Below are 27221 nucleotides of genomic sequence, written 5' to 3'. Positions count from 1 at the left end.
GCTAACTTTGCCTCCAGGGTAATCGCCCCAACGTGATATCAAATATTGGGGTTATTTTTACCAATATGGTATCCCCACGTTTATGACGTCATCTATGTCTATCCCTTACGGGAGCACGCGTATAGCTGGTCTATGTAATGCTAGGTCTATGATATTTTCAGTGTTGTCACTGTCAGAACTTCAGAAATGTCAGATGTCAGTTCAGTAACTTCAGTATGAGTAACCGCAATATGATGCTTGTTTCGCTTAAAGAGTAAAATGTTTCAATTTAAATATGATTATTAAATTGTAACTTTAAACTCAGACCGTTCATTTCAATAGTTTTAAATGCATATGTTAGCTGACTGACTAAAAAGGAATTAGCCCAAACGGTCAACATTCTTTACCTTACAATGGACATAGTATCGCTATTATGGCTTTTAATCTTATATGGTGTTTCAAGCGCTGCAACACTTTTAATTTTGGTAAGTACTGTTTTATTTTATAAATTACTATATAAAACAATTTTTACTGTGTAATTTTAAAACTATTTCATTTTTGTGTGCCTTGCTGGCAAACTGTCATTGAAATAAATAAGCAACCAACTGCTATCGTATACGTGTCTTTGCGGTCTAATCTTTATTCGAAGCTTGTTACTTGTTTTTGGAATCATCAAAGAATACACAATTAAACTAAAGGTACAATATATGTTGTTTACAGCTTTCAATTGGAATTGTTGTTATGACAAATCCATATCCATTAGTAGAAGAATACCAAGAGGAGGAGAGTTACAAGGATCCACAGTCCGGGAAGAGTCTTAAATTTCCAAGTATAAAAGACACATACAGCGTGAATTTGAGTGTTGTAGTGCCAGCTTACAATGAAGAGGAGAGATGTACGGAAACCAGATTTTTTATTTACACATAGTACCTACATTGAAGTTTAAAACCCAACTTAACCTAACATTGTTGTAATTATTTGCAATTTTTCTAATAAAAAGCTCTAAAATCATTCACTACAATCAAAGGCTTTGGCTAATATTAGCGGGCTCACTCACATGTTGGTTGGTATTGGTCAAATCATACAACTCATGCTAACATTAGCTAACGAAATTATTTTTACAGTGCCACCTATGCTTGACGAAGCACTGGAACATTTAGAAAATAGGGTAACAGATTATCCCAATTATAAGTATGAGATTATAGTGGTCAGCGATGGCAGCAAAGACAAAACTGTTAAAGTGGCTGAGCGTTATGCAGCCAAGTATGGAAGTGAAAAAGTTAGGTGTCTGGAGCTAGTGAAGAATAGAGGCAAGGGTGGGGCTGTGCGGTTGGTAAGTACCGTTAGTATACAAAATACTTATAGGGCTATGACAAAAGCAAGCAATGCAAGTCACCATTTAATATGTTCCTCTTACTCAAAATGCAATATTAAGCTTCTGTTATCTGCAATGAAATCATTCCCTTTAAGTTTTTCTGAAATACAAATAAACATATAATATATAAATATTATAGGACATTCTTACACAGATTGACTAAGTCCCACGGTAAGCCCAAGGAGGCTTGTGTTATGGGTACTCAGACAAAGATATATATATATATATATATATAATATATAAATACTTAAATACATACATAGAAAATACCCATGACTCAGGAACAAATATCTGTACTCCTCACACAAATAAATGCCCTTACCGGGATTCGAACCCAGGACCATCAGCTTCACAGACAGGGTCACTACCCACTAGTACCCACTAGGCCAGACCAGTCGTCAATGTGAAACTTGTGTTCTATTCAACGAGTAAGACTGGCATTTTTTTTTAACTGTCAGCCCAGATATAGTTGGTTACAGAAGATAAATGTATTTTTAGGGAATACAACGTGCTAGAGGTGCCGCAATACTCTTCGCTGATGCAGATGGTGCTACAAAGTTTGAAGACTTATCTAAGTTAGAGCTTGCATTAAATCAACATGTGAAAGCTAATGTGAACACTCAGCCAGAACTGTTCAGCGACTGCCTCGCCATTGTCATTGGATCAAGGGCGCATTTAGAAAAAGAATCTCTGGCAACAAGAAGTATTTTCAGGTATGTCTGAGTATAATTGGAGGGGGATTGAAAATACCTTGAATAACTTCGAGTCTGGATGGTTTGTTTTTGCTTGACTAGGTGTGGGCACTGCCATGCACCCATTGTAATTGTACCCCATTTGGATTAAATACCGTCAACACAATAGGTACATATTATAATACGTGTACCAGTCTATGATGAACCTTTTTTTTTTAGGAATATCCTCATGTTCGGCTTCCACTTCCTGGTGTGGCTGTTCACGGTGCGGGGCGTCCGCGACACGCAGTGCGGCTTCAAGCTGTTCACGCGGCGGACGGCCGCCGTCGCCTTCAGCAGTCTGCACGTCAACAGATGGTCAGTCACTGAATATTTTAAAGTACTGTAAGTGCCCCGAGTTACTTAAGTAGGGGCACTTACTGTACGGTCGTGTACCCACATGGCCATACTAGCTGTATAGAAAAGTGGATATGTGTTAGGGCAACAACTGTACCTGTCATAGAGAAACCAACCATAATGGACTTACGAAATGGTGATATTTTTAATGGGACAATCTCATACAAATCGACATAGTCACACATAAAATTTTATATTTTTATGTTAATCTTTGATTAGTTAGCATCTTTATTATGTGGTGATATTATTTATAGGACAATCTCATACAAATCGACATAGTCACACATAAAAAATTTATATTTTTATGTTAATCTTTGATTAGTTAGCATCTTTATTATTTGGTGATATTATTTATAGGACAATCTCATACAAATCGACGTAGTCACACATAAAATTTTATATTTTTATGTTAATCTTTGATTAGTTAGCATCTTTATTATTTTTCATAATTTAACTGTTTTCCTAGCATATAAGTGAATTGGTCTGAAATTGTAAGCTTGCATTGTGTTCAATAAATAAAATAAAAAACACTCCAATTGTTATCTTTAGAAAACAAAAAAAAAACATTTTATTTATTTTTACACTAATTTTTTCACCACGAGACAACTTTGTTTTTCGTTGTGCGACCAGATAAATTGGTAAATATAAAAATATGGTGGTTTTATTTTTTTCAGGGCATTTGACGTCGAGCTACTTTACATAGCACAAAAACTGAACATTCCCATATTCGAGATCCCTGTCAGATGGACCGAGATCGAAGGCTCCAAGGTGACTCCGATCGTCTCCTGGATCCAGATGGGTTGTGACCTGGGCCTAATCTGGCTCAAGTACCAACTGGGCGCCTGGAAGATCAATACTGAAAAACACTAATAATTCCTTATTAATCTTAGTGTTACTTAATAATAGGTTAGCGCAAAATATTTTATATTATATATTAAGCAAATATATTTATTTACGTATTTTTATTGTTTTATTAGTTTTTGAGTCGACAAGGATAAGGTCCTTCCGTTCGCAGATTTTTGGTGGGAATGTATTTTTTTATAACCTTATGGTGTGGGGTGTCGTTAGATAAAACTTTCTGAACTACTTTAAATGTCTAATTCCATTTTTGGTGCATTAACCCTTTTCAAAAAAATTCCCAAAAAATCCAAATATTTTCAAAATAATTACGTTTTCATTTTGAAGACGTCACATTTCTCGAAGACCAATCTAATTTGAATCTAATGTGGGATTGCTAAAGTTGAAATTAAATTGACACGTATGTGGTCTATAAATCGTTCTACGCCGGAACACGGTTATTCAGCTGGAGTCGACGCGCACCGCGCACCTTATGATATGTACCTAGATACTAGTCAAAGGTATTTGAAGCGTCTGTCTAGTAGTTACGTTCTATTGTTATGAGAACTAGTATGAACAAGCAGACATCATTCGTTCTAGAGTTCTATCTAGGCGATCAACGAAACCCAGCACCAGGGACCGGCCCGCTATCCCTTATCGGGGTTTTATAAGGGTATTGCATAAGGCTTAACTCACCATACCCTTTGCCAGACGAAACCCTTTGTTTTGGTTTTAAAAACCCTTATATAAAGCTACCACATTTGAGTAATCGGTAGCCCAAATACCCTTACAAAACCCTTATCATCCGCTCACCAACACCTTGCATATTGCTTATAAGGGTTAGCCTTATAAAGGGCTTCCCTTTTAGCATATAAGCGTGCTAATTTAAGTCGTCTACCTTGTTCATAAAGCACACATTACTTCGAATCCGAGCGATCGTCGGCGGCTTTGCGGCGTTCTTTGACTAGGCACGTATTTTCTTTCCTTTTCATACACTACCGTAGATATATACTAATCCTGTCTCTTTCACGCAAAGGGAAACCTTTATAAAAAGCGCTTAAAGATAAGGGTAACCCTTATTAAGGGCTAGCCTTATATTTGGTTAGCTTTTCAATAAGGGTTAGTCAAAGGTAAGGGTATGAATGGGCTTGCAGTTTAAAAGGGAAAGTCTTTCAATGTGTTAGCCGTGTTTAAGTGTCGCCCATTGAAAGGGTTTTATCGCGGAAAGGGTTGTCCGGTCCCTGCCCAGCACTGAGCACACATGCCCTTTACCCACCCCAATCAGTATGTCCTAAGGATTTAAGGGGCCGTAGTCGATTTTGGAGCAAAAATTTAAAATTGATAGATTTAGTCGTTGAAATTATACACGTTTTGTTACGTAATATCTAAATAACAAGTATTGGTTTCTATTAGCACGTCTTCTCATCTTGCCTTTAAATAATCAGATCGCGAGCGTGCGTCACCGGTAATATATGAAAAGAAGGGGTAGTTTTTAAAAATTCATCAAAAATTTATGGTGGTAAATTATACAAATTAATGTATAAGAATAGTTTCAGCAAATGTTGTAGATTGTTTAAGTATCAAAATTATGTTGAAATTAAGTCGATTTTCAGAGAAATTGTCACTTGTTTTGAAGTAATTTCTGGAGAAAATTGATTTCGTCTAACTTTCATTTACACTACTTCAAAGTCATAATAATAAAAATGTAGTCTGATAAACGTCAAGTACAGGATATGTGTAATACAAAATTACCATGTCTAAACATCCAAGCTTTAAAAAAATTACAAATAAGAGCGACAAAATCAGTGCTTTACGCGCGTTTACCTAAACGTCCATCAGAAAATCCAACATTACTAATTTTGTGAGTCTGTTTTCAAAAAATTGATCTGATAAAAGGTAAGATCAGAAGACGTGCTAATAGAAACCAGTACTTGTTATTTCAATTAGGTAACAAAGACTGTACAATTTCACCAACTAAATCTATCAATTTTACATTTTTGCGACTAAAATCGACACCGGCCTCTTAAGAGGGAAGGGGACGATCTATTCTCCACTGCATACAAACGTAGTCCTCATTTTCCTCCCTGTGGATGTTGACATTATGGAAAATATTTTTATACAATTTTATGTATTTAATTAATTTAATTGTATTTTATGCCCGACCGTTTGATTTTATTCGTTTTTTTTAATAAAACAGGTTTCATACAAATTTTAAATTTTTAAATTCTCTGATTAAAATACATCAAATTGTGTAAAAATATTTTCAATAATGTTAATATCTGGATATTCCCCATTTTCCTCTCTGGATACCAGTATCCCGAGAGGAAAATGGGGAGTACGTTTGTATGGAAAGGCGGTTTCGGGGCGGTCGTACCCTTTCGTCTTCAGAAAATGCATAAGCGTCACGGATCCGAGTCGGGCAATAGCCAGATTTTCTATTAAAAGTACTTCCCCCATATCACAAGTGGGGCAATATTAGTTTTTAGGGTTCCGTACCTAAAAAGGAAAAAACGGAACCCTTATAGGATCACTCGTGCGTCTGTCCGTCTGTCACAGCCTATTTTCTCCGAAACTACTGGACCAATTAAGTTGAAATTTGGTACACATATGTAAGTTTGTGACCCAAAGATGGACATGTAACGTAAACAAATTAATTTTAAACATGGGGGACACTTTTGGGGGGTAAATGAGAAAATTCAAAAATAAAGTTTGTCAAACTATATCAAATGAAAGAGCTCATTGTGAGAATCTCAAATATATTTTTTTATAATTTTAAGATAAATAGTTCAGTTATTCAAGGAAATAGGCAAAAAATGACCATTCCCCCCTTTATCTCCGAAACTACTGGGTCAAAAATTATGAAAAAAATATACAAAATAGATCTTTACCTATAGATCACCGGAAAACCTATTAGAAATGTGCAGCCAAGCGTGAGTCGGACTTAATTACTTAGTTATTGATCCGACCCCTACGGGTTTTTTAAAGACATTTCACATAAAAAATACATTGTTTAAATTGTGTTATGTACGGAACCCTTGGAACGCGAGTCCGACTCGCACTTGGCCGGGTTTTTTTTTGTAAGTTGTGTATGTTTTGGACAAGTACGTTGTTACCGTATTAAACGACTGAAATTGAATTGAATAAAACAAATACTTGAAGAAGTTCACGTTTAATTGGAAAAGGTACCAAGGGCAGCTTAATGAATATCTATTACATAAATCTATAGTTCTTTCATTCATACATATTCAGTTTACATAATAACATCGCCAGTGGACAATGTAGGTATTTAAGTAATATCTAATAACAGTTATTTTATTTGTGATACAAGTATAATAAATAATAGGCTAGTTTTCAAATGTCACATCTACTGAAACATTATTTCTCCATAGAAAACTAGCCTATTTCAAACAAAATAAATGGTGTCATGTCATTATAAAACACGAGCGAATGGAAGTGTTTTGCAACAACGTGAGTTGGGAATATTTGTCCGCGCGTATATCACACAACGTTTTACAATGCATTATTCGAGGAAAAAAATTATAAAAACATTGGTATACAATTCAAAAAATATAGCATATTTCTCAGTAACAACGCTCATGCCCTCAACATGGCGTCACATTAATTACCTAAGTATTTATTGATCCTCACAGACTTCTAGATCCATATTTTAAAGACAGTTTCAATATCCATTATAAAATAATTTAAGACACCGTCATACGTTATCTAAATTAAAACAAAAAAAATCGTCTGAGCTATCCATAAAACAGGTCAAGATATAATTTAGTAGCGTAGTAAAGGTAATATATTTCTGAAAATTAAATGCCTTGCTAGTTATAAATTTAAAAAAACCCGGCCAAGTGAGAGTCGGACTCGCGCACCAAGGGTTCCGTACTTTTTAGTATTTGTTGTTATAGCGGCAACAGAAATACATCATCTGTGAAAATTTCAACTGTCTAGCTATCACGGTTCATGAGATACAGCCTGGTGATAGACAGACAGACGGACAGCGGAGTCTTAGTAATAGGGTCCTGTTTTTACCCTTTGGGTACGGAACCCTAAAAAAAGGTCGAGAGTCTAAACGTCAAAGTTCGATGTCCAACTCGATGGACTATTAAGCTCCAACCAAAGTCAGCAAACTCTTATTGTCTTTTTAAAATAAAGCGGCATTGACCACTAGCGTACGTAGGTACTAATATTTACACAACAGAAGATCTGCCCCACCTCGCGAAACAGCCATAAGAGCCGTTTAAAACCTCATGCAATTGTTTACTTTTTACATTTAAATTTAGTAGGTACTAGTTTTTCAATGGCTTGCCCACTATCTAGCAAGGCACGGCTTGGGATCCTTCGGCATACCTACGCGCAGGCGCACACTTGCGGAAATTATTGCCGTAGTTTCCTCAGGCATGCCCAACTGTACTTGGGAATGCCATGGCATACCTACCTCAGGCATGAGCAGAAACGCAGCAAGTGAACACTGAACAGACGTGTGTACCTATTCGCAACTATTCGTGATGAGCAACCCAAATACTGCCGAAGCTTCCCGAAGACTGCGTCGGCGTCTTTAGGCATGCTAAGGCTACCGAACCGTGCCGTGCCTTGCCGATACTAGGCGCCGGGACTTATCGGTGCGGACTGATTAATAGAATTTAGAATAGGGAAGTTTCATGTATCAAAATTAAATTATAAAAGTATGTTATTTATATAGTTTTTAACATAAGAAATAAGACATTAATAGGAATTTGTTATCAAAACATGAGATTTACTTTTAATCTAAAAATTAAAATCGTACTTTTGTTATCTGTCTGCATGTCACGTGACTGCAAACGCCGACCGCCATTTTTTCTCATGAGTGACGTCACTATAGCAAAAACAAGTGTTCAATTTGCACTTCACATTTAACGTTTCTTTGTTACCTACTGCACTGCTATGATGACGTCACAAAGTAACACGAATGGCGGTTGCCTTTTTGGCGCGTACATGTATCGTTTAAATTTTAAACAATTTTTCTATGCATATATTTCGTTTGCTTTCAAAGCTATACGAATATTTACAAATATATTAGAAAAAAATGTGGAATAGCCTATTACATTTGTGCATTTTGCTTAGTTGCTATGAATCACGAATGACTCGCTTATCTACAGATGCGCAATGTAGTACTATACGAGAGTTGATTGCCTGGGGTCTTGATAGCATTTGTTATCACTTAAATAAAAAAAGTAGATATCATTTTGCTGCAGATTTTTTTTAAGTGTTATTCTTATCTATTGATCTTAAACGTTTCAGATCGATTTAATCGAAAGATAATTTTAATGTCTAAAGTTTTAATGAAAAAATCTATAAATATATTTTTCGAACAATAACATGGGGTCTTAATTGAGAAATTTTATAAAATCCAGAGTATAAACTTGTATTAAAGTCACGACTTGGATGACATAGGTACGTAAACTAGAAACTATTAATATATACCTTGTACAGAATTTCCTCGACAGAGATTCTAAAAATGTGACAGTCTTTCCGGGAAAATCGTAACTTGGCCGTGCACTACCGTGCACATAATAAGCTCGTATATTGAGCAACATACAGAAATGCTTCTCTACACAAAAATTTGGCAAAGTGAGCAGAGACAGAAACAATTTTATACGATACACATACAATTTAGAATAAACATTTAAAATATTGGAATAACTAGATATCTAATAGGAGAGGCAAAATATAGTATAAAAAATAAATAATAATCCATAAATGCAAGCGGTTGTCGTATAAATAGGTAGGTATGACAAAGGTTTACAGGTATGTTACATAAAATACTTACTACAGGAATATGTATCCGTCAAACTGTTTTATAGGTATTCATAGGTTATTTACTAATGTTTAGTAAAATTTTGTAAAAAGACTACCTACCTATAAATAAATAAAAAGGGGTCGATGTTACTCTGCGTCCGTAGGAAATACCTTAGATAACCCTACACGTGATCCCCGGGTGGTGCTAAAAGAGTAACAAACTTGGCAGCTGCACTGTCCCATCAGGACCTCGCAGCGCTCACTGGATTCCTTCATATGCTTTCCCACTACTACCCTCCGAGAAGATGCCAATTAAAGCCGCTATAACCAATACGCCACAGAACCAGTCGACAATGGATATAGGACCTTCTGTCCGAGTCTGTTCCTTGAACATAGAAGGGATAAGTTTATCAAAAACAGAGTGCATGCAAAAAATCCTGTTCGACCAGGATATCGACGTTGCCCTTATTCAGGAAACCCATGCCAAAGATGCCACTGAGTTGTCACGCAGAGGAGCACTCCAGGGCTATGATATGATTGCTGCCACATACCATGGTCAATACGGCACGGCTATTTATGTCCGGCAAATGCTCGCACCCACTTGCTCCATAATAACAAACGACATAAGTACAGACAACATCGCCACAACAATCATAAAACTTAACGACATGCAGATCTGCAATATCTACAAACCACCAAATAGTAAATGGCCAGACCCAGCTCTCCCTAAACTCGCCCACCCTGCCCTTTACGTCGGAGACTTCAACAGCCACCACACAAGTTGGGGGTACAAGTAAAACGACAGCAACGGTGATAAAATCACAGAATGGGCTGACGCCGCCTATACATTTCTCGTGTTCGACAGCAAGAGTAGGGGGACTTTCAGATCCGCGCGCTGGGAAAAGGAATACAATCCCGACCTGGTCTTCACCACAAAAGATGCCCTAGATAACCCAGTGCCAATTCGCAGAACTGTCCTCGGAGAATTTCCCCACAGCCAGCATCGTCCAGTCTTACTCGACATTGGCCTTAAAGTCCCCATCGTGCCATCCTACCCTGCCCCCAGATGGAACTTCCAGAAGGCGAGCTGGGAAAAGTTCAAAAATAAACTGGACAGTAGTGTCAGATGGATTCCACCAATTCCAGACAACTACGACCGTTTCAGAAAACTCATCCTAGCTACTGCGAAGGAATTTATTCCTAGAGGATTCCGTCGAAGATACATACCCTGCTGGAACGCGAACACGGAAGCACTCTGGAAAGACTTCCAAGCCACTGGAAATCGCGACACAGCACACGAAGTCATCGCATCACTTGACCAGGCACGAAGAGATAAATGGGAAGAAACCGTCCAGAAAATGAACTTCACACACTAGCAAAAAAGCATGGCACTTGGTGAGAAAGCTGACCGATGGCTCTACCACGACGAAGGCTAAACCTATTGTGAGTCCCAACGCTATCGCTGACAGGATGGTCAAGCTGTCTAAGGCACCCAACCACAAGGCCCACTCGAGGAAGATACGGCTAGAACTTTCGGCACTCAAATCCAGCGCCGCGCCTGAGAGTGATTACAGTCGACCTTTCTCCGCAGATGAAGTTACTCGGGCATTGAGTCACATTTCTGCAGGGAAAGCCTGCGGGGAGGACGGAGTCTTTCCCGAGTTCATGATACACAGTGGACCAAAGACCCGTGCATGGATGGCAAAATTCTACACGGCTATTATGGACTCTGGTAAGATGCCTTCTACACTCAAACGGTCTAAGGTTATTGCTATTCTTAAGCCTGGCAAACCTAATGATAGAGCAGACAGCTACAGACCGATTGCCCTCCTCAGCGTTGTCTATAAGCTTCTGGAGAGATTGGTGTACCACAGGATCCACGACACCATAAATGCAATAATTCCGGACGATCAAGCTGGTTTCAGGCCGAACCGAAATTGCTGCGACCAAGTATTGGCACTCACAACTCATATAGAGAACGGGTTTAACAAACAACTCAAATCGTCAGCGGCCTTCATCGACCTAACGGCAGCGTACGACACAGTCTGGCGCCAGGGATTGCTCTACAAGTTGCTGAAAATTATTCCTTGTATGAAGATATATCGGCTTATCGAAAACACTTTAACTAATAGGCCAGTCCAAGTCTTCCTTGGAAAAGAAAGTAGCAGTGTTAGAGTTTTAAATAACGGCCTTCCACAGGGCTCCGTTCTAGCGCCCCTACTCTTCAATCTCTATATGCATGACCTGCCTGATACCTCCTCCCGGAAGTTTGGATACGCCGACGATCTAGCTCTTATCACACAACACCGAAACATAGACGCGTCAAAACCAATCCTCGAGAAGGACCTGGCTGCACTGGATGACTACTTCAGCCGATGGCGCCTGTGCCCTAACCCAACTAAAACGGAGGTGTGTTGTTTCCACCTGAACAACAGGCTAGCTGGCGAAACTCTTAGTATCAGGTTCAAAGGTGCAATCTTGAACCACAACCCGAACCCAAAATACTTGGGAGTTACGCTAGACAGAAGCCTAACATACAAAGTTCACCTACAGAAAGCTGCAAGCAAACTCAAGACCAGGAATAACATAATCCAAAAACTCACGGGAACCACTTGGGGAGCCACTGCATCCTGCCTTCGAACTACGGCTCTGGCTCTGGTTTACTCAACGGCTGAGTACTGCGCCCCAGTCTGGATGAACAGTGCACATACTTCAGCTGTCGACACGCAACTAAACCAGACACTCCGACTAATTACCGGATGCTTAAAGCCTACCCCAGCCCACTGGCTCCCTATTCTGGGCAACATAGCTCCTGCACACCTCCGTAGGAACAAAAGCCTTCACCAAGAAGCCATCAAAATGCACAGTTGCTCTAACCTTCCCATCCACCGAGACCTCAACGAGATGAGCATAAAAAGGTTAAAGTCCAGAAACCCTCCTGCCCTACAGATGCCCAATCAACAAACCACTTGGAGTTTGGCGGAGGCGTGGCAAGCGGAATGGGAGCACCATGGGGACCAAATAAACCCTCTCATCCATCTCTCACCTCGAACACCTCCTACCGGCTTCAAAGAGCCCCGCCGCGTATGGTCCGCCCTTAACCGCTTTAGAACCGGAATTGGTAACTGTGCACACCACTGGCACAAATGGGGCTGGAGCGCCTCGCCTGCCTGCGACTGTGGATACCCAGACCAGACCATCGAACACATAGTGCTGGAATGTCCCCTCACAAAATACACGGGCCATGTGAGTGACTTCAATATCCTGGCTGAAAAAGCGGCTGCTTACCTGAGTAGGGCGAAATTTTAATTTTAAGTTTATTTCTGTATCCAGTGACATATAACGAAGCCATACGATAAATAAATAAATAAATAAATAATAAAAAGTATAAATAAAGACTGGTATCTGCATACACTACGTTCTTTAATGTAGATAACGTGTCTTAGCGAGCGATCTTAGTGAGCGCTTATACAATAACATGATTAGATTAGGTACCGTGAAATCAGGTAACTTTAGTCCACAACATACACTATGATCCAAATTCAAGTTCCAGTAAAATATGTATAAGTATTTTTCAAATTATGTTGAGTAAGTAATATAGAAAGAGCATTAGTGTATCTAAGCTCCAAAATAAATGTAACGAGTACAAATCATAAAGGCTCGTAAAAAATCAACGTTTAAACTGGACCATAGTTGTAGGACTATAGTTACCTGAGTTTGCGGTATGCAACTTTGTGTAAAGATCACTAGTCTAAATTATGAATTTGTCCCAGATACCAATTATTTTAGGTACAATATATAGAAACGTACGAATCTGGTATTGGAAGGTAAGTAGTTGAAATTTTGCAGGTACAAATGTCAGGGTGTTCCCAAATCTTGGAAGAGCGACATTGAAACCCCGGAGTTTACGGCCAGCACTGGACGGAAAAAAGTCCGCGGTTAGAGTACACAAAACATAACACACCAGCAAACATCTACCTACAACATACAGTCACGGTCATAAACATGTATAAAACGTCGACTCTATTCCAATGGTGTTCCATTGGAATAGACGTACGGTAAACGATATTTTTTTACTTGTTAATTGACACCTGTACATTTGTAAAGAGAATGTCAAAAACATTATAGAAGTATATACCTACAGAATTCGTGTTTCGTCCCTTTGAATGGACTGAAAATATCAATCGTCGTAGCGTAGAGCATTTGTCTCTTACTTATAATACATATTATAACAACACTCAGCACGAAAAAAGCGGCTCAGTAAAAAGGGTAGATACTATTGAACCCCTTATGGCGACCGAGCCGAGCGAAGCCGGCCCGTTCCGAGTATGTATAGTCTTTCGATTTCAAGCGGGCCCCGAACGGCTAATGCTTTGTCTATTGTTAAGCACGTGCCACTACCTGCAAAAAAGAGTCGTGTAATTCTAATTGGCACTGGCACTTGAGCACCGGCTAGTCCAACGCTCAAAAAACCAGTGTAGGTGTGCTCTCCGATATTGCGCCTTTGTTACGCATCTCGATGACACATTTTAAACTGATTCTGTTATTGTAGCGTTCGACTCGCCGGCACTCAATAACCGTAGAGAGACCACATACAGCCTCGCATTATATTTTTCCAAGAGTTCATTTTGAATCTTATTCTAATAACCATAGGGTCGTAATTCATTAACCGGTTCTTTAACCGACCATTTTTCCAACCATTGATTGATCCAACCATTTTTTTTATACAGGTAGTAGCTAGCACGCGCCGTTTTACTTAACAATAGACAAAGGATATGCCGTTCGGGGCCCGCTTGAAATCGGAAGACCATACACGGCTACCTACTCATTAACAACCGAACGAGCGCTCGGCTAAAATAAGACCAGCATTAAGCAGGACTACCGAGTAAATGTAAATGTTAAAGTAAGGACGCTATGCACGAATAATTTCGTACATTGGCCCGCCTGTTGCTATCTCTATCGCACGCGCGTAATTATGTTGCTGTTCCGCCCATGATGCCGGCGGTCAATGAAACTGACACTGTGCGGGTGGAACAGCAATATATTATGCGAATTATTCAGGGACCCGTCCACCCCTTCCCAGAAAAAAACCATAAGCCCGCACCAGACTACACGGCGCGAAGCCGGGAACGCAAGTGTGGAGTCGATTTCGCTGATTAGCGAACTAAACTCCACTCGCGTTCGCGGCTTTGCGCCGCGATTCGCGTACGAGTGTGGACGGTTATTTAAAACGGCTTAATCCTTTTATCGAATAGCCCCAACGATTGGCTTTCCCTTTGAATTGCTTACCCATTCATTTGACTTAGCTAGGAAGGGGTTTCCCTTTCAGAGATACTGCTAAAATGAAAGGGTCCTTCCTAATTAAAAAAATTATGACGTCTGTGCTGTCAACGCCCTAGACACCCAGTCCTTCACTTGAAACATAAATAAGCAATATTAGATTCTATATTTACGAAGAGAAAGTTGAAAATGGAATAAGCGTTATCCATACTAATATTATCCTATCTGTACCACACCGAGTACTGGCCTCCGCAATACAGGCTTGCCTAGTGCGGGGACCACCGATACCGAGTTTGCATAGCATGTTAAGATAAGTTTCTTACATAGTAAATTAGTGAATAAGTCTGTAAATATAAGTTACTTAATAAGTTTATTGTACCTACTTATCTTAAATAAATATTTTTTCATTTTCATTATAAATGCGAAAGTCTGTCTGTCTGTCTGTCTGTGTGTTACACAGGGACCGGCCCGCTATCCCTTATCCGGGTTTTATAAGGGTATTGCATAAGGCTTAACTCACCATACCCTTTGCCAGACGAAACCCTTTAATTTTGCTTTTAAAACCCCTTATATAAAGCTAACTCATTTGAGTAATCGGTAGCCCAAATACCCTTACAAAACCCTTATCATCCGCTCACCAACACCTTGCATATTGCTTATAAGGGTTAGCCTTATAAAGGGCTTCCCTTTCAGCATATAAGCGTGCTAATTTAAATCGTCTACCTTGTTCATAAAGCACACATTACTTCGAATCCGAGCGATCGTCGGCGGTGAAGGTGGCGTTCTTTGACTAGGCACATATTTTCTTTCCTTTTCATACACTAGCGTAGATATATACTAATCCTGTCTCTTTCACGCAAAGGGAAACCTTTATAAAAAGCGCTTAAAGATAAGGGTAACCCTTATTAAGGGCTAGCCTTATTTTTGGTTAGCTTTTCGGTAAGGGTTAGTCAAAGGTAGGGGTATGAATGGGCTTGCAGTTCAAAAGGGAAAGTCTTTCAATTTATTAGCCGTGTTTAAGGGACGCCCATTAAAAGGGTTTTATCGCGGAAAGGGTTGTCCGGTCCCTGGTCTTACCCCTTCACGCTCATTAAACCGCTGAACCGCTTTAGTTGAAATTAGAACTCACCCCTTAAGGGGGTGAAAAGGGGAATGGAAATTTGTATGGGCAATCAATAACCGCTGAACCGATTTAAAAATGAAATTTGGTATGGTGATATTTTGAGGGAATTTGTAGAGGGGATCAATATAAAAAAAAGGTACATGTCTTTTATCATTTAAGTTTTCGTAAGAAATAAATAATGTTTATGTATTTGTGACCAATTAGCCATGCCTTTAAGGGTCAAAAACGGATGAAATGGGGGTGGAAGTTTGTAAGGGGAACAAATAAAAAGCAGATTTGTTTAAAAATGAAGGTGCCCAAATTACTAATTCCACGCATACGAAGTCCCGGGCAAAAGCTAGTAATTTATAATCGATACCCCTTTAAGAGGCTTTAAGGAACGGGTATCAGCTTACCCGTATTATGAAGCGCTTAAAAAGCCAAATGAAAGGGTTTTAGTTAGCAACGGCTTTGGTAAACCAAAGCCTTACGAAATACGCCTTCCAAAAACCCTCGAAGGGGATACCGAGCGGGTCCCTGGTATTATTAGATTATCTGTTCAAGCGGATCAATGTACGAAATTGTTCGTGCTTAGCGCCTTTACTTTACGAATATGAAGATCAAGTTGTCCCCAAGTGAAGCGATAATGGCTTATAAATTGTAAAAAATTAATTAAGTATATTAAACTGAACCTTGCAGTTGAAATAGGGTTTTATATTCACGTTTGGTTGTCGTTGAAACTTGAATACAGCTTCGTATCTACTTGATCATTATTACGAGTCATATTTTCGGAATCTTGTTTGATTCTGTACGTCTGTGATATTTTAAGTCAATGTCGTACAGGGACAAATTGGAAATAGCTCTGTGAACTATTTGATATCGTATATGGTGAGACAACATCTTCAAAAACCATTAATTTGTTATACCTTACATTATTAACGACATATGAAACATCTATACATATCCAATAACACATAATAACAAGTATATTCATCTAGCAATAGTTTTTGTTTTTTCATAAAATAAATAGGTATACCTGATAATTATAGTATAAAATAATCATTTTTGTGTATTATAATAAAATCAGATTAATAGACTAAAATACTGCGGAAACAAATCAAGCTGTTTTCTCAACATAAAACCTAATACAGCGGTTCACTTTCCCTCGCTGAAGTAATTTAACAAGTAATAATGTTATCGAATTTTGCACGCTGACCATCATAACAGAAATGTATGTACATATAGGTATATTAATTGTAACATACATAACACGTACGGTCACCTGCAATAATATAGTACACAAACACAACGAAGGCCGCAAAAATATGTGCCGTGACACGCTCTTAATCTCTCTAAATAAGAAAAAATAAGACTGTGACAGATATTTCTGCGACCTTCGGTGTTAACATATTATTGCAGGCGACTGTACCTAATAATTTCAATTACAGAACTTATATCTAGCAAATAACATTTAAAATTGCGTAGACATATTAATGAATATTACAAAAAGTAATGTTATTTGCTTGCTAAGCACTGTGTTTAACAGAAACCTAGAAGGTGGTAAAAGCATCTCCATGCTCCATGTTTATACCTTTAGGCCGAATACCATCTTCAGGAACTGTTCGTAGTGGATTGTGATCACTCCATCTTGATCAGTGTCAAATTGACGAAATGCCGAAGTCAAAGTCTGGAAATGACAATTTAAAATATCAAAAACAAAATCACATGCAAACACACTTGGAAAAAGTTGGGCTACAAATGTAATAAAATATTAGGGGTCCGATCGACCCGTAATATTGTTCAAAATAAATACTTGTTACATTTTATTTATTGTAAAATTCATCTTTGTCCTGACATTATCGGGTCGGGTCTTCCCGTACATTTGCGCCAAAGAATTATATTGCGGGAATGGAATTATTTCATAGAATAATAGTTATTTGTTTAACCTCTCGTGCTAATATTGATACCCAAGCAAGTGAAAGATTTTAAAATTTAACCACGAGCGCAGCGAGGGGTTCGAAAAATGGAATAGTCGACTCACACCAAACATCCCAACTCTAGACTCAGTACCTATGTTATAGGTAGAATGGTAATGGTACTTACATATAAAGTGACACAACATTGGATGAAATCATCGAACAAAATTGTGCCTCGTCCAAATCTATCAAATTTTTGGACCATAATGCCCACAACTTCATCAGATAGCCGGTACCCAAATGCTGTGAGAGCATTCTTCAGTTCTTGCCTGTCTATATTTCCAGAGTTATCTCTATCAAATGAGCGAAAGCAATTTTGCCAATCTGTGACATATTTCCATAGTGCGCCAAAATCTTCAAATGATATGACACCTCTATTCTGTTTGTCAAACATACCTGGAAATATATTTTTGCATTATGCTTTAATAATTCACAAAGATAGCTTTAATTTTTTTATTTATTAAAAAATTGGTTTGAGATAGCTTGAGGAGGATTGAGTGTGATAATACTCTTTTAATGGATATTTTCCATCGAAATATTCGAAATTTTGAAATAGGCTATAAACGATTAATCTGATATAACTTAAGTCATAAAGTAATAAAATGCATAATTTATAACTTTCATTCATGAAACTTTTTTAAATCATGAAGTGATGTTATGTTACAAGACACAAGACTTATGTATGAAAGCTACATCTTCCATTGCCACTATAAGGGCCAGTTACACCATAGAGAAATAAGTAAGCATAGAGGGCTTACTCCGTATACATCAGTTTTGTTACCAAAACTACTATTAGCGTCAAGTAGCGGAAAACCTTTTAGAAATATACAGTCAAGCGTGAGTCAGACTTAAAAACAAAAATGCAGTAAGGCTGTTTTAGGGACACAGCCGCAATGGTTTACGTGAAACGAGGTGTTGTTATTGTGTGATGTATGGAAGCCTTAAAACGCGAGTCCGATTCGCACTTGGTCGGTTTTGTACCGAGACTGACTGAAATAGCAAGACACGTTCGGACGTTTCAGTGAAAATACGATGGAAAATTATCAGTGATCCGTCCACCCCTTCCCAAAAAAAGTCTTTAAATTGCTTAGTCGCTTAGGCTTTCCCTTTGAATTGCTTACTAGGTTTGACTTTCAGAGCTACCGCTAAAACTAAAGTGTATCCCCTTCCTAACGTAGCGTCTTACGTAGGTATGCGCGAACGCGAAGCGAAGTGGCGCGACGCGGATAAATCAATCCTTTGATACCCATAGAAGTGTCCTACGTGAGCGATCTCGTTGCGAACGCGACGCGGGGCAAAGCGGCGCGATTTGCACGCGAACGTCAGGCGGCGCGACGCGGCGCGGAAGAAACAAACCGTTCTTACCTATGTAAGTGTCCTAGGTGAGCGATCTTGACGCGATGGCGAAGCGGCGCGGCGCGGCGCGGCGCGAAGCGGGCGCGATCAATCCATTTGATTTTTTGACGCGAAACGACGCCGCTAGAGGCGAGGCGCATGTAAAATACCGGATTAGATTATAATTTGTAAAGGTTTTGTGTAAATTAGTTGAAAAACCCGTGCGAAGCCGGGGCGGGTCGCTAGTAAAAATTAAAATCGGTTTTCACAGCTAAATCAGTGTTAGAATTTAAATATGGTTAATAATTTATGTAAATATACAATTATTTGTAAAAGATATATGAAAGATATATATATATACTACCATTAGAAATTTACACTATCACTACATAGTATAAAACAAAGTCGCTTTCCGCTGTCTGTCCCATGTACATGCTTAGAGCTTTAAAACTACGCAACGGATTTTGATGCGGTTTTCACCTATCAATAAAGTAATTCTTGAGGAAGGTTTTAGTGTATAATTTGTAAAGGTTTTGTGTAACCCGTGCGAAGCCGGAGCGGGTGGCTAGTTTGTAATATACCTATAATAAAGATTTTAAATATAATATAAAATAATTGCAAACCCCAAACAAAACCGCCTAAATTACATACTAAAAATCATCAACTTTTGCAAATTTAATTTCCCAATTTTCCGCCATTTCGTCTTAAAACAAATGTAATTTTTTAAACTTAAATACTGCGCAAATTTGAATAAAACAACGAAGTGTATTAATTTACGATCACAATAATTATACAAGACCAAATCGATTTTATCGAATTATGCATAAAAATTATATGTTTTTAGGGTTGCATAACAATAGAGGCGTGTTCAGATATTTGTAAACAGTGAGCACCTTGGCCGCTCCGATGTATCTGAGGGCGACTGTACAACCTACCTAATAAGATAAGATTTTTTTTTAACTTACCAATCATAAGTCTTACTGTTTCTGGGTTGAATGGGTTCCAGGTGCCATTTGACAAAGCTTGTTGAAGCTCATCAGCTGATATATACCCACTGCGGTCTTTGTCCACTCTGTTTACAAAAAAATTACATTTGTATGCGGAAATTTCCATAATGAAAAATCACAAGCAAGTTTTTGAAGATAAATAGAAAATTAAATCAATTACTAATATTCTCCATCAATTCAAATATGTATAACACTAACATTCTACCGTTTGTCTACACTCTACAGGAACAAAAGTTATTATTCTTACCGTCTAAAGATATCCCAAAGGAACTCCCGGCTAGGCATTGGTGATTGGAATGACCTGAAATTGAAGGCAATATATAAAGGAACTTAAGAGTCCGCAGGGAAGGTATAAAGTCGAATTTCACCTTCCCATACAAACGGAGTTTCGTTCGCATTTTAAAACTACGTGTTGGATTGTAATGAAACTTTGCACATACAAATGACATGAGATGAGGTATATCTATGCCTGTAATTAGTTTGTTTATATAGCTCCTGCTTATAAAACAAACGAAATAGAACAAAAACAAGTTTTGTATGAAAAACTTAAATTCACTGTATTTTTTAACTTTAGTATCTGAAGCTACATAAACTAATTACAGCCATTACAGGCATAGATATATCTTATCCTATTGTAAGTACAAAGTTTCAAAGCAATCTAGCTAGTTATTTAAGTTAAGAGCGTAACTACATTTGTATGGTAAACCTAGCTTGCTGCGTAGTCTTAATTTATAAATTTACAATATGATATCCTACATTTATATTTGTAATTCAATCATAATTCCCATTTTATTAATTTTCGTGTTTTTATGTTTTAATTTTAATATTAGTTGCATGTAAGGTCTGTTTTTTTATTCCGTAGACTAAAATGACGTTTCATGTGTAAGACATGACATTTCTTAGTACCACATGAAATGTCATTTTAGTCTACGGAATTAAAAAACAGAATATAAGTAGTTTTAAGTAATTTATAATATAATTCAAAAACAATGTAAAATTGTTTTATGAATAAATAAATATTAATAACTGGTGCAGAGGCTGTCCATAGCCATCCAGCGGGGTAATGCCGTGAGCATTTTGGGCACCTTTGCACCGGAAGCGATAACGAATGGGTTTGACTAATGCTAATGTATAGTTACTTTGTGTAATTAATGACCGCAAGCAGGGTATTGAGCTAAAGACCCTAGGATGCTGAAGGGAGCGCACCACGTAAGGCCGAGATGCTGCAGAGCTGCTATTTAATCTTAGAATCTAGTCACAAAATTTCACGAGAATCGGTTAAGAATTGCGACCTGTACAGGAGACATACGAAAGCAAAATGCCCGAGTTTAAAACGGAGTCCTTCATAAAAATACTCCCCCCCCCGCCCCCCCGAAAAGCTTAAAAGGCGCGCCTTGCAGAAGACCCAAAGGAGACCTGGAATCAGCATTTCCAGCAAGTCGCGCCTTCGCTTTAATTTGAGCGAACGCCAAAGGTCGCGCGAGTAGCAGGAGAGCCGAGATCACATTGGTTCCAAGCTTCAAGCCAATTCCAAGCTCTCCCCTCCTCCAGCTCGGTCTTCGAACTTGCATGGAAGCTCTTTATGTGAAGCTCGGCCTTTGGTGTCACTTTAACTCGGTCATTGTTGCAATCCGAACATTGATTTTGCTCGACCTTTGACTTTGCGCGGAAGAGCGCCGCAATTGGATGATCCGCGACTTTAGCACTACGCAGAGCTCGTCTTGGCTCCACTGAAGCTCGCCCTTTAAGTCTCTTGGGCCCGCAGAAAACTTTAATCATATTCGTAGCCTTCAGCCTCCCTTAGACATGACCAGTGCTTTAAGCTCTGTTTTTCTGTAGTTCGGCTTTCAGCCTCACAGGGCAGCACACCGCAATCGGACGCTCCGTGCCTCCGGCCTTATGCACATGCACAATTGGCTATTGGTTCGATTTCAAGCTCTGCAGAAAGGCACTAAGAAAAAAAATATGCTTTTGTGTTTACTTCATGGGTCATGGGGGGCGGCAGAGGCCCAATGGGCCAAATATTTAAATACGCCTCTGGTTGTTACCACTGGTAACAACTTCGTGATAACTTGTGGGAATAAATAAAAATAAAAAAATAAAATAAAAATAGCCTTTATTTCTACTATTACATTTACATAATAATTTAATCACATTTACAGGTTAGGTAATAGTAGTCGCCTCCGTGGCGTAGGCCTCCCCCAAGCTCTTCCACAGTGCTCTGTCACGAGCCTTACTCATCCAATCTAAACCCGTTATTTCGGTGAAGACATCCCTCCATCTCTTCCTCGGGTGTCCTTGACCTCTGTTCCCTTCGTACGGGTACCATTCCACCAAGCGCTTCGTCCACCTGTTCTTCATGGAGAACAGGTGGACTTGTGGGAATAACCCATGTGGATTTAATAACCCTTATCTGTGAGTTTCTATTATAATAATAATAATAATAAAAGACGTTTATTCAATAAGTTGTAACATAGGTACATAATAAAAGTACACAATAATGCTTACAAACTAATTGAAAGGGAAGGTGGCTCAGCTGATGTCTGTGCCAAAAAGGCTTCGGGGCACAGCAGCCCCAAAGGTTTTCAGCAACGGACGCTGTTATTCTGCCACCGCCGTAATTGTATCTAGCTAAGGACAGTATAAACATTTACACTATTACATATAGGACATGATAGCAAAACCGAGCAATGCGCAGTGGATAAAAAAGTGCTAACTAAAGTGCTAAATTTAAATATCTATTGAGCAGGTCACTCAACCAAAAGTGTACGTTACTTCCTTTCCTTTCCTATTGCTCTTATAACAACAATTATCATAAATTTGGGGCTTAACAGATACAACTAATATTTTTACAGATAATGTTTTGCTATTGTCGGTGTAACTAAAACGATTTTTTTCTTATTGTATTAAGGTACATACGGAACTCTCAGTTTGCGTGAATCACCGGTTTACTTTAATTTAAATTAATGATGAAAGCTCTTGAAATAGAGGGAAAACCCAAGATGTAAATGATACATGGTCATGTCCAATAATGTCTTATACTTACATTTTATGAAGTTGCGATATTTAACAAAATCCTACAAACCAAAAAGCGATTTGATCTACACGTTCGAAAAATTCCAATACACCAAAAACAGTGCTACAATAATTCTAAATCAGTTTTTGCAAATAGATGAGGTGAGTAGGACCATTCTTGACCATAGTAGGACCCTGTCAAGTCAAGCAAGAGTCAAGAATAACAAGATACAAGATGACGTCATGACGTTCCTGATGACGTTTATCATACTCGTGATATTCAAGACAATGTTTAAACTTTACTAAGACGAATATAATGCTTACCATCAGAAACTGAATCTGACTGAAATTGGGTGATGGTAGAAAGTGGCTGATAATGTAATTTAATAGCTGACAGAACACTAAAAAACAATGAGTGATTACTACTGAAAAAAAATATCTTTGGTGTCTTCTGACAATGGCAACACTGCCTAGTAATGTTGCCATTTCGTAGAAATTGTCGGTGAACGGAGTTCCGCTTTCGCCGCTTCCTCTGCGTTTTGTTATTTCAGTTCAATTCCATGAATGAGTTTCGCAAAAATAGTTTTTATTAATTACCTTCTGACAATATAGCATATTTTTGTTATCGTAGGTTAATTATTCGTATCTATTTAGCCATATTTGTATGAAAATGTAGTAAAAGCGATGTTATTCGTCTTAGAAATGTATTGTAAGTTTTGTTTCACAGTGCTGTGGCTGTTACGATGATTTGGTTATGCGTATGTAGCTTGCTTCGATATTAAAATGGCGGATGTCTCAAGTAATGACCGCAAAATAAAGCTTACTAAAAACGGAAAAGTTGTAAAACGACGATCTCGGAACCCAGAAGGTAAGTCCAAAGATAATACATTCAGTAAATGTACTATCTTATTAAGTGTATCGAGATTCACTTAAATATTACTTTCTTTGATTTTTCCTTCGCGAAATGGTCCAATTTTGCCTCTTAATACTTTCTTGACACGTAAGACCAAGACTTAGAATAGTTTCTCGTAAAGTTTTTGCATCTAAGGTTTGAGATATACCGATGAATCATTATTTTTCATTGTGTAACTGATCTGGATAACGTGAACAAAAGACCCTATCCATATACAACTGTGCCACGAGATATACATTATATATTATATTTGTTTATGAATCCGGGTCGTTCCTTTATTGAAACTTGCTATCTTTATGCCGATTGATTTCAATGCAATATTACGATTTCAGAATGGCACAAACAAAAACAAAAACGTCTCCGTATAGCGGGGCTCGAGTACATAAATGCAAATGGCAAGATAGTTCCTCCAAAGCAGCCCGGCCCCGACTGCAATTGCCGCCGTAAATGTTTCCAGAAAGTGCCTGAAGACATCAGATTGAGAACATTCCACGGTTTTTATTCCATGAAAACACATGACGAGCAAAATGCTTACTTGTTCGGTCTCATGCGGCAAGTCGATGTTAAGCGCAAGAGAGTAAAGGCTAGCAGCAGGCGTACTTGCACATTCGAATATTTTATCCGCGTCAAGGGACGTGAGACCCAGGTCTGCCAGACGGCTTTTAAAAACATTCATGCCATTACTGAACGAAAAGTTCGAGTATTGTGCAAGAAAATGGATGATGGAGTTATGTTTCCCAGTGACAACCGTGGAAAAAACAGCCATCGTCGCTCTGGAGAAGTACGGCTTCCAAATACAGTGATTGAGCAAATTAAAAATCACATTTACTCCATTGTTCACACTCATCGTCTCAAGGACTTCATAAGGCTGGATAAAATAGCTGGTTTGGAGATCAATATTTCCAAGATGTGGAAAGATTACATTAAGACATATGATCCAGAAAACATAACAGCCACCATGCCCAAATCTAAAAGAGGTTCAGAAATTGCTTTGCAAAATGAAATGCCCCCACAACCTCCACAGCCGCCTATCACTCAAGAACCATTTGCCCCACTTACATATCCAGGCAGTGGCCATCTTGTCAACTTGGCAGAAAACTACTTCCAGAACCAGTATCAGTCGGCAGCACTGGCCTCTACTGGCACTCAAACAAACTTCTATCAGACTCAAAATGGAGCTCAGAGCATGGGCATTCTACTTCACTCCTCAGCTGCAGCACGCCCGACCCCACCAACAACTGCCTACATTGTGCTGCAGACAAAACCAGAACCATCATCATCATCTCAAAATCCAGCTATTGCTTACAATCAAAATCCAGGTCAACAGCGGGAGGAACCAGCAAAAGAGAAAAAAGTAAAGAAAGAGAGAAGGAGAGGTCCTCTGGTAAAGCAATGGAGATACACTAATATCTTCCACTATGAGATTAATGGAGCAGCTCTCGCAGCAATTAAAACAAGACTGGGCATGTACTATGCTGAGAGTGATGCTGCAAGGAAAAAGGCCAAGCAGGGCCGTCCCGGAGAAGGTCCGTCTACTGCCCAGACACCTGTTGAACAAATACGACCAACTCACACTGTTACTATTTACACCTAAAGTTTATTGCTGGGTTTACTGCTATGGGTGACAACTTGGACATGTTTAAAGCAGGGCTAACAACACACAAAAATTTAAAGGGATCTATGATAAACATGTCATGCTGTAGCATCTGTTAGAGTAACCAGGATTAGCCTGATATTATTAAGACAATTATGAATAGTAATCAAGTTGTAACTATCTATGAATATTTGCATAATGGTTTGCCTTAAACATATAGAATTTTTACAAGGCAAATAGTAAGTTTAAGTTGATTTATTCCAAGTAGTTACCAACCACTTGCCAATAGTAAACTGCTGCTTATTGGCATGTTTACTGAAAGGTATGTGTAGTAACTACTGAGAAAATCCTATAAGTTTGTGTTAAATTGCAGCTAACAGATATTTGCTTGTAAGCTTTTTTTATTACTAGACACACCTGCTGGCTTAGCCAAGGTGTACAATCGCTATCGCTTCGACAACGAAACGCTTTGTGTCTCTCTTATCACTCTTCCATATTAGTGCGACAGTGACAGTTGCGTTTCGATCGCTACGGAGCGTAAGCGATTGGCATGTTGGCTACGCGGCCTGTGCTATTAAGCCGGGAACCTAATTCTCTGTGGTTTTTAGATTGCATAGATTGAGATGCAATTTTGTATTTCATAAAATCATGATATATCTTAAGGACACCTGGAGTTGGGTCCCAGGAATTTACTAATTCATCATTATACTGCCTTAGACTAAGTATCGAACTACATTATTATAGGAAATAATCTCAACACTATTATTATTAATCATGTGCATCTATGCAACTTTATCTTATGCATTAAATATATGATATTATTTATAAACAGTTTCTTTTATTTCTTTCCTATTTATAATATTAAATACAGGATGTAACAAAAATAGTGGGGGATCCCTTTAAGTCTTCTGAATTTAAGAAAAAGTAAAAAAAAAAACATTTTTTTACGGGAAATAAATATTTTTCTATGGTGCAGGGGCCCGTTTCTCAAAAGCTTGTAACTTGTAATCTAACCCCCCCCCCCCCCCTCTCTCTTATCTCCGAAGTTTACCAACGAAAAATTATGATTTTTTATATAGGTACCATTAACATTATCATAAATATTACAGGAATAGTTATTTGTGCAACAAGAGAGGAAAGTTGGTTTTTCTTGCGAGTGTTTTTTTTGAGTCCCGAGGAAGCGAAAGATTTTATAATTGAATCACGAGCGAAGCGAGTGATTCTAAAGTAGAATCTTGAGCGTAGCAGGGACTCAAAAACACGAGATGTAAAATAACTTTGTTCTCGTGTTGCACACATAATTTTTCACCTCAGTAGTGAGAACATATTAAAGGTTAAAATGTATTTCGAATTACACAGAATAAACAGAAAAAAATATGTAATATAATATACCATACGATACGATACGATACCAAACCAAACCATACCATAATAAAAGTATCAAGTGGCAGTTCATGGTCTTCACTAAATTAAAAAGCTACATTGTTTTACTCCCTGGAGTGAGGAAAGTAGGCTTGTTCGAGCTGCTGAGGTGAAAAAATATAATCACACCTCTATGGCTGGTTTTAGTGTCACGCGGACCGTCCGTGCGGATCGCTCCGCACCGCCAAATTGTATGGCTGGTTTTAGTGTCACCCGGACCGTGATACTTGAACCAAAGATAGATATAACTCCGTAATAGATGGATACAGTCTAAGGAAAGAACGTGCCTCGAAAATCACGAAAATTTGATTCTCGATCAGAGGGCGCCACTAGTTTTGGCCTACACTCGTATAGAGGGCGTTGACGGTTTCGTTTGTTATTTTAACGCATATCAGTGAAAGAACATGGGTCAAAATCATAAAAATAATTAATGCAAATAAAAAAAATCATTTTTCCCCTCACTAGCTCGGAAAGTTGTCTTTTATCCTTCAATGCAAGCGGGAAAAAGCGCGTT

At 38.5% G+C, this 27221-nt stretch overlaps 3 protein-coding genes across 5 annotated transcripts; 2 read left to right on the top strand and 1 right to left on the bottom strand.

Moving 5' to 3' along the window:
* Nucleotides 1-215: 215 nt before the first annotated feature.
* LOC134741689 (dolichyl-phosphate beta-glucosyltransferase) lies at nucleotides 216-3401 on the top strand. Its single transcript, XM_063674565.1, has 6 exons — nucleotides 216-464; nucleotides 700-874; nucleotides 1104-1312; nucleotides 1853-2067; nucleotides 2266-2403; nucleotides 3117-3401. Exons 1-6 carry the CDS (start codon nucleotides 393-395, stop codon nucleotides 3310-3312), a joined length of 1005 nt encoding a protein of 334 aa, XP_063530635.1. The 5' UTR covers nucleotides 216-392; the 3' UTR covers nucleotides 3313-3401.
* Nucleotides 3402-12446: 9045 nt separating this feature from the next.
* On the bottom strand, nucleotides 12447-22964 carry LOC134741432 (programmed cell death protein 6). 2 transcript variants are annotated; one of them, XM_063674206.1, is made up of 6 exons: nucleotides 22810-22964; nucleotides 20011-20064; nucleotides 19722-19828; nucleotides 17549-17817; nucleotides 17037-17132; nucleotides 12447-12980 (listed from the first exon to the last, which is right to left on the bottom strand). In XM_063674206.1, coding segments are annotated over exons 1-6 (540 nt in total). In that variant the 5' UTR covers nucleotides 22812-22964; the 3' UTR covers nucleotides 12447-12968. The 2 variants fall into 2 exon arrangements, with proteins under 2 accessions (XP_063530276.1, XP_063530277.1); XM_063674207.1 differs by lacking the exon at nucleotides 12447-12980 and having other exon boundaries at nucleotides 16497-17132; nucleotides 22810-22963.
* A 490-nt stretch (nucleotides 22965-23454) lies between these two features.
* Nucleotides 23455-26114, top strand: LOC134741430 (uncharacterized). Of its 2 annotated transcripts, none has more exons than XM_063674204.1 (2): nucleotides 23455-23646; nucleotides 24024-26114. In XM_063674204.1, exons 1-2 carry the CDS (start codon nucleotides 23562-23564, stop codon nucleotides 25283-25285), a joined length of 1347 nt encoding a protein of 448 aa, XP_063530274.1. In that variant the 5' UTR covers nucleotides 23455-23561; the 3' UTR covers nucleotides 25286-26114. The 2 variants fall into 2 exon arrangements, with proteins under 2 accessions (XP_063530274.1, XP_063530275.1); XM_063674205.1 differs by having other exon boundaries at nucleotides 23644-23778.
* Nucleotides 26115-27221: the final 1107 nt, after the last annotated feature.

This window comes from Cydia strobilella, chromosome 5 (genome assembly GCF_947568885.1).
Source record: "Cydia strobilella chromosome 5, ilCydStro3.1, whole genome shotgun sequence".
Classification (NCBI taxonomy): domain Eukaryota; kingdom Metazoa; phylum Arthropoda; class Insecta; order Lepidoptera; family Tortricidae; genus Cydia; species Cydia strobilella.
This window is presented reverse-complemented; position numbering and strand designations above follow the sequence as displayed.